This window comes from Scomber japonicus, chromosome 18, assembly GCF_027409825.1.
Source record: "Scomber japonicus isolate fScoJap1 chromosome 18, fScoJap1.pri, whole genome shotgun sequence".
In the NCBI taxonomy this organism is placed as follows: domain Eukaryota; kingdom Metazoa; phylum Chordata; class Actinopteri; order Scombriformes; family Scombridae; genus Scomber; species Scomber japonicus.
The window spans coordinates 10,014,342-10,024,663 of NC_070595.1; the positions used below are offsets into that span (position 1 = coordinate 10,014,342).

The following is a 10,322-nucleotide window of genomic DNA, read 5'->3' on the forward strand; positions in this document are numbered from 1 at the left end:
TTAGATCTCTTGCTCGCTCTTGTAGGTCACTGGATCGAGAGGAATGGCAGTCTGTAGGATATCAAACTCCATCTGGTTATTGTCCATGTCCAGAACACACATGACGCTGTGACTGCCAGATGTCACGGTCGCAGTGTCCTGGAACATATTTTGAAAGTCTACAGAAACTGAGGTCCTCCTCTCCTCTGCCCTCTCCTTCCCTACAATCTGATTAGAGTCAAAGATGTCATCCTCTTCCTCTCCACCACTCAATGCTATCTCGTTCTCATAGCAGAAGGCGCCCACCGACTGCGGCATCAAGTCCTTCGTGGATCTACACGTAGAGGTGGGGGTAGCAGGAGAAGAAGCCCGGCTTGCAGCCTCATCAAGCTCTTTGGCGCTGAGGTGGGGTGTCGACGGCACCTCATAAGTGTTGTGGAAGCGACCATAGTCTACCTTGTAACAGTTCTTGTCCTCGTATATCACTGGCTCAAACCTGTGGCCCCAGAAGATCTCTCTGGCAAGATAAGAGCTACGGAACTGGGTGGTCATAGCCGTTGCCTCTACCATTCCTTCCAAGATCACAGCAATCTCAAAGTCATCAGACTCCAGATCAGCTCGGCTTAAAGTGTACAAGGGGCTATCTTTATCTATCTCATGGATTATAACTAGTGGTGACACTAGAAACAGTCTGTCTGTGCCCTCATCGTAACCCACATTGAGGTCCATCTGCTCCAAAGGGATGAACTCACCTTCAGCTGTGACATATGACCGTATGAGCTGGGCACGGACATGAGCCTCCACAATGTGGCTCCTCCGTAGGTTACCCACTCTCCACATGAGGCACAGCTTGCCATCACGCATGGCGATGACAGCATTTTTGGAGAAAATAAGGGTCTGGTTCCTCTTCTTTGGCCTCGCCATCTTGGCCATGATGGTGCCAATCATGAAGGAGTCAATGATGCAGCCCACAATTGACTGGATAACCACTGTGATCACGGCAATAGGGCACTCCTCTGTAACGCAGCGCCAACCGTAACCAATGGTGGTCTGAGTCTCCATGGAGAACAGGAGTGCCCCAAGAAAGCCCTGGACATGAAGTATGCAGGGCATCTTTTGTGTTGACCCTCCAACTGCATGTCCAGAGGTGGGTCCATGCAGTCCTGCAACAGCGAGCCCATCATTCTTCATCATAGCTTGCTCCTCAAAGTCCCCATGTGCCAGGGAGACGGTGTAAAAGATGATGCCAAAGAAGAGCCAGGAGACCATGAAGCTAGTGCAGAATAAAAGCAGTAGGTATCTCCAGCGGATGTCCACACAGGTGGTGAAGATGTCAGCTAAGTACCTCTGCCTCTGGTCTTCCATGTTGGTGAATACAACATTACATTGTCCATTTTTCTTTACAAATCGGCTCCGTATGTGATTGGAGCCCCTTGTCAGAATCTTTCCGTTGTAGTTGTTCATCCCTCCTTGTCCCTTTCTGCTGGGTACGGCAGCGGAGGCTCCCGACCTCCTCCTACAGTCCTCTGACTCTGTCTCACAGGCCGAGTGCAGTTGAATATTGGGGGATCTGTGGCCGTTATGGAGTCCTAAGCTAGAGATCTTCTGGCGTTCGTCCTCTGGTAAAATGTCTGACACAATACTGTACCTGTCAGTCAACAGAGAGCAGAAGATTAGGATTCAAATGTTAAACATACAATGGTAAATAATTCAGTGGCATTAAATTGATCCAAATACATTTATTTTACTCCATGGGATTTAACAATATTTAAGGAATGAATGTGGTACTGTCAAGTGTGCACTGGGTTAAGGGTTATGATATCTGCCTTTTATTAGACATCCACCATCCACTGTAGATATGTTCAGTCCTAACACATAAATCCGGGTTATTAAATCAACTCAAATGTTTATCTGCAAATTTTGACTTTGAAATCATCAACATGGCAGATGAATGTGAGAAAAACTCTACATAGTGAAACTCAATCATTCAGCTAAACAAACAAGGGAAAAAAAAAAATTTTAATGGAGGGGGACTGCAGGTTTCTATATCACACAAACTGCAGTGTATACAACATGGGAAACAAGAAGGAAAAACAGGAAGACAGTTTATAGAACCAGTAATCCTCTTGTTGCTTGTGTACCTTCCGGTACAACATTTAAAACCACTCAAAGGCCCTCAGCTCAAAGGCAGAGAGTTAGGGAGATCCACTCAGCCAGTCATACAGTTTGAGGGAACACGTATCGGTGAATACAGTGGTTAAACATATATTGTTATTTCTAAGTCACTAGAAACATACTAAAATTGACCAAACATTTAGTCACCTGAGTAACCCTAACCTGTCTCTCTCCTTAACACGGATTAGCAGCTGGGAAGGTGAATTTAGTTTAGCTATATGAGAAGGATGATAGCTGTCATCACAGATTATAGGATTATATCTGAGTCAGTGTCAGTCAGACAACCCATTTTGAGTTGGACAAATGTATATGTTGCTTGTTGTATGTAGCCTAAATGAATGTTAACACTATTTTAATATTTGATGAACCCACTGATAGATGAGAGATCAGATGTTTAAAGATAGGAATTTCTCCTTTTAATCTAATGAATAATTATTCTATTTTTCTTGCTCTCACAGAACATGTTACCCATCAAGTTAACTTGCCAGTGCCAAGAGGGGGTATTTAATGTGCTGCCAGACTAAGTAACCCCACACTAACATAAAAGACTGTATGGCAGTTGGGACAAATACATAAAACTGTAATACAAAAAGATAAACAACCACAAGACATTCAAATCATAACAAGATTATGCCAGAAGCGAGACGTTAGAAGTGCAAACATATGTCAATAGGCCAGTCTATTAACTGAAAAATGGTAACCATTCATCCAACAAGGAAACCCTCAGTCCTCTTGTTCTTGTAGTAGGTGACCTGATGTTGCTGCCTGAAGACAAGAACTGTGTGTGCACCTGGACAGGACAGTGTAGGACGGCCTTGGCCTTTCTAAGGATCTGCTAGCTGTAAATATCTCTGAGCTGGGCCTGACTCACCCCTACCAGGTGCCATTTAATAACCCTATTCTCCCTGATCATGTCAATATTTCTGGACCAGACCACAAAACAAAATGATGCATTTGTTCACCACAGGCCTGTTGTGATGTCTGTTAGCACTGTTTAATAAATTACATTTATTAATAGTTCAAATTATTTCAAAGTACAACCAGAGTCATTATTTAATCCATTGTGTTTTCCATTGTAATTTCAGTGATGCAAAATGATCTGTCATGCAAAGGAGTAATAGCACATGAATGCTGAAATCTATTGGTAGATTCTGGCCTTTACTAATATAATCAGGACCACATAATAAAATAAAAAATCAATTGCACAACTACAATTTAAGTGCAGTCCTGCACAGAAAGCTGTGTCCAGATTAAACCTCTCACCTGTTGGCTCTACTTGTTCCCATGGCACCATGAGTCACTCATTTGGGGTCTTGGTGGGAGGTCAAACTCTACTCTCAAAGATCAGGTGTCCACCATGTAGACCACTGACAAGAGCACTGCAGGGAGAAAGGGACATGAACAGAATCAGCCCAGCGTTGTTGATCATGATTCAGATTGGGAATACACACAAATCATGACCTCTCTTAAGCTTTTGTGAAACCTAATCTGACTTTGTTTCATCACATTTCATCTCTTTATGTTTAAACATTGCTGTGGGCCTTCCTTCTAATCTGGCTGTTTTGTTGTTTTATCTCTCTAAAAAGGTGGATTTAGACATAATCTGGATTTGATTCTGTGATATATCTCGAGGGACTATGGCCCTTGAGAATACATACAGCTATGAAAGGATTATCCACTGTGGACGTTAAATCTTACTGTGTAATTCCACAGACTTATGCATTTTCTTTTAAAGATTTGTTATATTTTTTTCATTTATATACTAACTGGCAGAGAGGCTGACGGGAAACAGGGAGAGACAGAGGGGAACGATCTGCAACATAGGCCCCTGGCCAGATTTGAACCAGGGACACTGTGATTATGGGCATTTGCTCTAACCACTTGCCCACCAGGGTGCTCCATCTTATGCATTTTTTAAAGTTGAAATTACGTATGTAGGTACCTTTACATCTCCATGATGGACACATTATTTTAGATAAGGCAAAGTGTTACTTTGACTTTAACTGTCAGTACTTTGGTTACACAGTTAAGTCAGTCAATCATGAACAGCATGGTAGCATGTACCCCACCCCCCGCCCCCCAACACTCACACATACACTGTAAACAATACACTCCACTATTCTACAAAGTTTGCCAGATACAAACCTCCTGACTAAGATTTCCACTTTACACAGTTTAATACATTGTTTTGGTGCACAAACCTGTAAGGCAATCATTTTACAATGATTAAAGTTTAAGACTGTATTTCCATCTAAGTGTTCTCAATTCTAAGTGTATTTCTTTCTTGCTCTGTCTTGAATCAATTAAGTGAATCAGTTTGACTTAAAATTCAAGTGATTGAATTTTTGGTGTGACAGGAAGTTGGAGAATTGTTAAGCACTGACAGGAGTTTGAGTTTTCAAAGTGCCATTAACCAGTCAGTGAGCTATATTTGGCACCATACAGTATGTAGATAAAGTAGACCTCAGATGACTGGCTTTTGAGGACAACACTGTTTAGCAGCACAAACTGTTTTTTTTTGTAACAAAGCGTAAGCTTAAAAACCCTACTTTGGGCCAATGTTGAGTCTTAAATGATGTGAACCAAGCTCATGTTTTTTCCTTATTACATAAAACTGTCCAGAAATAAAAAAGCCAAGATAATCCTGTCATATATGCTTTCCATCATAATACCTGTATTGTAAAGCTGATATTTAATCCAAGCTGAACATTGCAGTAGGCTGTGGTAGCCATTTATCTTTTACATTCTTTTATAGAGTATAATATTTCAAAACATAAACCATGTACATTGCCTTTAACCCACTGCTCTGAAACATTTCTTTAAAAACATCTAACTGAACATGTCAAAAATAAAATTATATGACTCATGCTGAAAAATCAAATCAGATTTTTTTAGATTCCTCCTGCTATGATGTCACTGATGCTGCATTTACAGCAAATTTAAGATCATGTCACATAATCAAGAGGAGAAAATCTGTATATCTTTGGAAAACAATGTTACTCTACAATGACAATCATACAGGCATATCTGTATATACATTATATAAGAATTATATTTTTAATTATGTTATATGTGATCTGTCTCCACACAGGTGTCTTTCCATCCAACAACACAGCTTTAAAATAACTTCTTCCACCTCTGAGGCGCATCTATAAAAGGAAGAAGCAACCAGCCAACAGTCCATCATCAGTGATGTTATATTTTAGGAGCAAAATGTTTATAGCCTCTAATGTAAAGGATACCTGTAGCAGCAGAGTGTCTGCACTGATGTGTTACAGCAGAGATGAGATATGCTGTGTACAAACCAGTTAATGGTCACCAGGTAAAACTGGGGACTTTTACTGAAGCCAGTTTCCATAGGAACACGTCTCTTGTGGCATTTGGGGGATGGAGTAAAGTGGAGAGAGTCACCAGAGACACAGTGGTTTAGAGGAGCTACTATATTGTATTAAGTGCTCTTATAAGATGAGTCAGAAGGGGGTGGGGTCAAGGGGGGTGAGAGAAGGGGTGTAAGGGCAGCAATGCAACATGTACATTTGATTATAAGTAGATTTTTAATGAGCTGGAAGAAGTGACAGCAGAGACTTTTCTGATCCATGTTACTGAGTTGGAACATAAATTAAAGTTAGAATTTCAAATTTCATTGCAATGTTTAGCTTTATTTAATTTTCCTAATGATTTGCCATTAGGACTATACAATGGGCTCAATATGATTTCATAGAAACATATGAATATTTCTATAATTTATATTTTTAGTTGTTAATCTAGTCTAGATTTTTGATTTAATTTATTTTTTCTATTTAAGGTTTTGCTTCTTTTCTTGCTTTTCATAAGTGTTAATTTAATATATTGTGATTTTAAACTGTTGGTCAGAGAAAATGAGCTATTTGAAGATGCCACCTTGTATCCTCCTAGACTAAACAATACATTTGTTGATATCGGATTAGTTGATAATAAAAAAGAATCATTGAATGCAGCCCTATTGTACCCGTGTATGAACTGTACATATGTATGCATATATTTGCACATCCTCTATCTGTGCAGTCTTGTTGTGTTCAGTTGTGTAAGACATTGCACTGCTGTTGAAGTCTTCCACTGGATATCACTAACTCCTCCCTAATCTCATCAATCACAGTGAGTCAGTCATAATCTTGCACACTGAAATAAGAAAGGTGGAGTCATCCTGTAACGAGCGACTTTCTGGAGATTTCCTGACTGTTAATCCCAAAAGCGGGACAGAGAGAAATATAAAGACAAGCAGGATGGGTGGAGAGAGTTGAGATTAAGATGCAGAAGTGTGCACACTTCCTCTGAAGCTTTTGGTAATCACCTCTGAGGAGACACATTCTGACATCTGCCACAAAAAGAAATGATACATCCAGTGAGAGTACCACAGCTTTATGCCCAGATATAGTGCAGTGGATGCGACATCTAATGGAGCAATTATGCAAAGTGGGCTGAGTCATTTTCTATCATATGGTCATAACTGGTAATTAAAAGAGGAAATTGGCTCTACTGTCTATAAAAGGATTGTATGACCTGATGCTTTCAAGGCCAAATTATGCAGTCTAAATATGTGTTTGGTTTCCTTTTAAATAATATTAATCATAAATCTGACTGTTAAGATGATTGTTTAAAACCACTGTCTTAAAAAGAACAGAATAACATTGTTAGGTACATTTAGTCTACTAACAGAAACACATATTTACTAAATATTTGTGATGTAATACACTCACAAAAATGATTCATGCTACAAGCCTTTGTGTTGAGATAATGGGCCTGCAGCCAACAGCAAACAGCAGGTAAACTTCTCTTTAGCTTGCTTTTTTTCATATTCAACTATTAATAGTAACATTAATACTCTCATATGATTCATGTTCATCTGATTCTAATTAAAATGATTTCCACTGAGCAGGTTCACTTCACTTCCTTATTTTTTCTTGGTCAAATTTGCTTGTATTATGTGAAAATGAATCAATACTGTTTCACCTCTGCTTGTCACGAACCAACCCACAGAGAGGGTGCAAAGAATTATTCCCATGTTATCATCACATCCCAGACAACCTCCATACTGGCTTCAATTCAAATGTTTTTTTTTCTCCATATTGTCTTATTCTCATCTTTGCAAAACATATTTCTTTTCCCAGTTCATGTGATAGATGAGTTGCTCACGCATTCTAACTGCATGATCATTTTGTAATATGTCCAGTATATAATTTTGTATATGTAATTGATTCACTGTATAGATGAGCTATAAATGAATAATGACTTTCTTCCTCAGGAATATTGTTCTGGTTCCCCATTTGCAGACCTGAAAGATCTGCCCCTGAACGTGACCCTGAATGTTTGTTTGTTCCTGGACAGATGGACAGAGAGAAGCCACAACAATTACAGCTGATCATCTATTGACTGTCTACAGCTGGTCATCCAATATCATACCTATCACCCCTGCAGCTACACAGCATAGCAACTGGTTTGTCAAAGCATTACTGGTCAGTTTTTGAGTAAGTATTTCTGGTTAATGCTGTTTTCCTAACTGTTCCTGAAAAGTTCATTAGAGTTGTCTCAATAAAGGGCAGAGTTATGTAGTTAAAGCAAAAGTAGATCAATAATATTCCATCTTCATTTACACATCACATTTATTTTAAGTTGATCAACAGGTGCACAACTAATATAACATCTGCAACATTGCCTTGAGGTTGACTTCATATGTCTGCTTCGTCTTAATAGGTTTCCAGGTGATGCCTTAGTTTGAGCCTCATTTGTGCCATAGAGATTTACATGTGACGAAGTACTGTGACTGTTAGCTTGATCATACACGACTTAGCATTTTCCATGATGCCCGAGCTATAGCCTGTCTGACGCAGTGCTTATTTTGGAAGGTAGTACAGTCTGTAAGAAACACTAGAGCTGCGTTTGATGTCTATCATCTGCAGTGCAATGCTGTCAAATGACTTTATTTAACAAATAATTAACTTACGACATTAAATCATCATTGTGCACATGTCCTGATACTGACACACAATAAGATAATGGATTATAAATGATACTCACCCGGCAAGTTAGTGGTTGTTTTCTGTCACTTTTGTTGTAATTTGAACTCCTTTGTGTGCCACCACTTCACTTCTCCAAATCCCACTTTCACTGTCCAGGGCAAAGGTGCCACATCTTTAGATTTCTGTGGTATGGGGTCCTTTCTTTCATTCTTACACTCTTTTAGTTTCTCCTTTTAGTTTCTTCCTCATCACTTATCCGTTGTTTTATCCTCGTTGTTTGTTCCTTTTAATCCTATATTGTCCTCCGCTGCCTCCTTCACTGACTGTAATCCTGTCTGTGTACTCTCTCCTATGTGTACTCACACACCCCGGGCTGAAAATGCTGTGTCAATCTTCCCTCTGCAGAGCATGGGTTCGGAAGGGAGGGAGAGAGAGAGAGAGAGAGAGAGGGAAGGATGGATGGAGAGGAGAGGGGAGGGGAGGAGAGGAGAGGGGAGGAGAGGAGAGAATACGAGAAGAGAGGAGAGTAAAAAAGAAGAGAAACAAAAAGAGATAAGACTAAATGGGGGGCTGCCACTTTGTCTGTGCACGCTAAGCATGTGTAGGTGTTGAATAATGCCTGATGGGTCTATGTAAGCGAGCGAGAACTGGTTTGAGTCATGATTTCTAGGCTAACTCTCCTCAGGGAACAACAGAGATGATACAGTAGAAGGTGGGAGATGAGGAAAACATGGAGGCTTGAAAATAATGTGGTTGAGTTTCCATCATAGTTGAAAACTGTGCATCACCATGATGAATACAATAAGAGGGCTGTCAATTAGCCTGTAAACCCTTTTACTTTTACTCCCTCACAACTGTGCTGTGGATGGTTTCCAGCCTCTAATTGCTGGTTGTCAATGCATTTTATAATCACAATCAAAACTTCAGAGTTCTGTTATGTTAAAGGCTACATTGACACACACAGGGTAGAAAAATGATGATTTGAAGGGTTTTTCTGCCCTGTGAATTACTTTGGTGGTCAGACTTAATGGATAGGATTTTACATGCAGCATAGGGATGACAGGAAATGAAGGGAGAGAAAGAGATGCAACAAAGATCCCCAGCCAGATGAAAACCAGAGATGTTGTAGTTCATGACTTGTAGTGATCAGTGATGTCACACCAAGGTCTTAGCCTAAAAGAAACCAAATAAACATTGTACTGCCCTCCTAATGGTGTTCATAACCAAAATTAGACAGCCAGCCAAACTCCCTGAATGATGACACGAGAGTCAGGATGTAGCGTCTCAAGCTCCAAGATTTTAAATAGACTCTTGTTGTCAGACAAGGTGTAAAACTGAAATAATACAGAAATAAAGTGGAATGAATTTCTTATACAATCACTAAGCATGAATATTAAACCAAATTTACATGAATTATAGTGGGAAATAAAGTGCAGGTATCTACAATAACCTAGATACATGATACGATAAGCATGTCCTATGCTGAGCGGTGTTACCAAACCGAAATCTAGATATTAATCTAGCAACATAAACATTTCCTTCAATATACATGAAAACTGAAAGATATCAATGTTATTAACACATTTCTACTCACAGACGATGCTTTCTACGGCTCAAAACAAATGAATGGTGACAGATGAGAAGACAGCTTCATGATCTGCTGACATCTGCTTGAACTGACAGGAACATGTGCTTAAACTACTTCCTGTTGCATTTCTAACTTCCTGCTGTAATACCATATTTGACCACATTACTAAACAGGGGGGCGCTAAAATGCCAAAAAACTTAAATCTGCCTGGGAGGCAGAACACTCCCCGCCTGGCGTCTGTGATGCCACTAACATTTACACTATTCACACACTTAGTCCTCTTTGGGAAGAAGAAGGACAACGGCTGAGACTGGTCTCAGGAATGTCTTTGGTATCCCTTGCGCTGTAGTCTTCACTTCCACCTTGCGCACCTTTCCATCCTGGCTTGGGTAGGTCGTGGTCACCAGTGCCAGGGGCCACTCGTTTCTTGCAGCTTGGCTGTCTTTTAACAGCACTACATCGCCTTGTTGCAGGTTGCGGTGTGCCCCAACCCACTTGCGACGGCTCTGTAGTGTTGGGAGGTACTCCCGTCTCCATCGGGTCCAGAACGTGCTCGCGAGGGCTTGCACCTGTCTCCATTGGCT

The 10,322-nt window shown here is 40.3% G+C and overlaps 1 protein-coding gene across 1 annotated transcript; it reads right to left on the minus strand.

Moving 5' to 3' along the window:
• On the minus strand, positions 1 to 3,440 carry LOC128378203 (ATP-sensitive inward rectifier potassium channel 12-like). The gene is made up of 3 exons (XM_053337648.1): positions 3,418 to 3,440; positions 1,150 to 1,627; positions 1 to 1,092 (listed from the first exon to the last, which is right to left on the minus strand). The coding sequence occupies exons 1-3, from the start codon at positions 3,438 to 3,440 to the stop codon at positions 1 to 3; spliced, it is 1,593 nt and encodes a 530-aa protein (XP_053193623.1).
• Between the last annotated feature and the right edge of the window lie 6,882 nt (positions 3,441 to 10,322).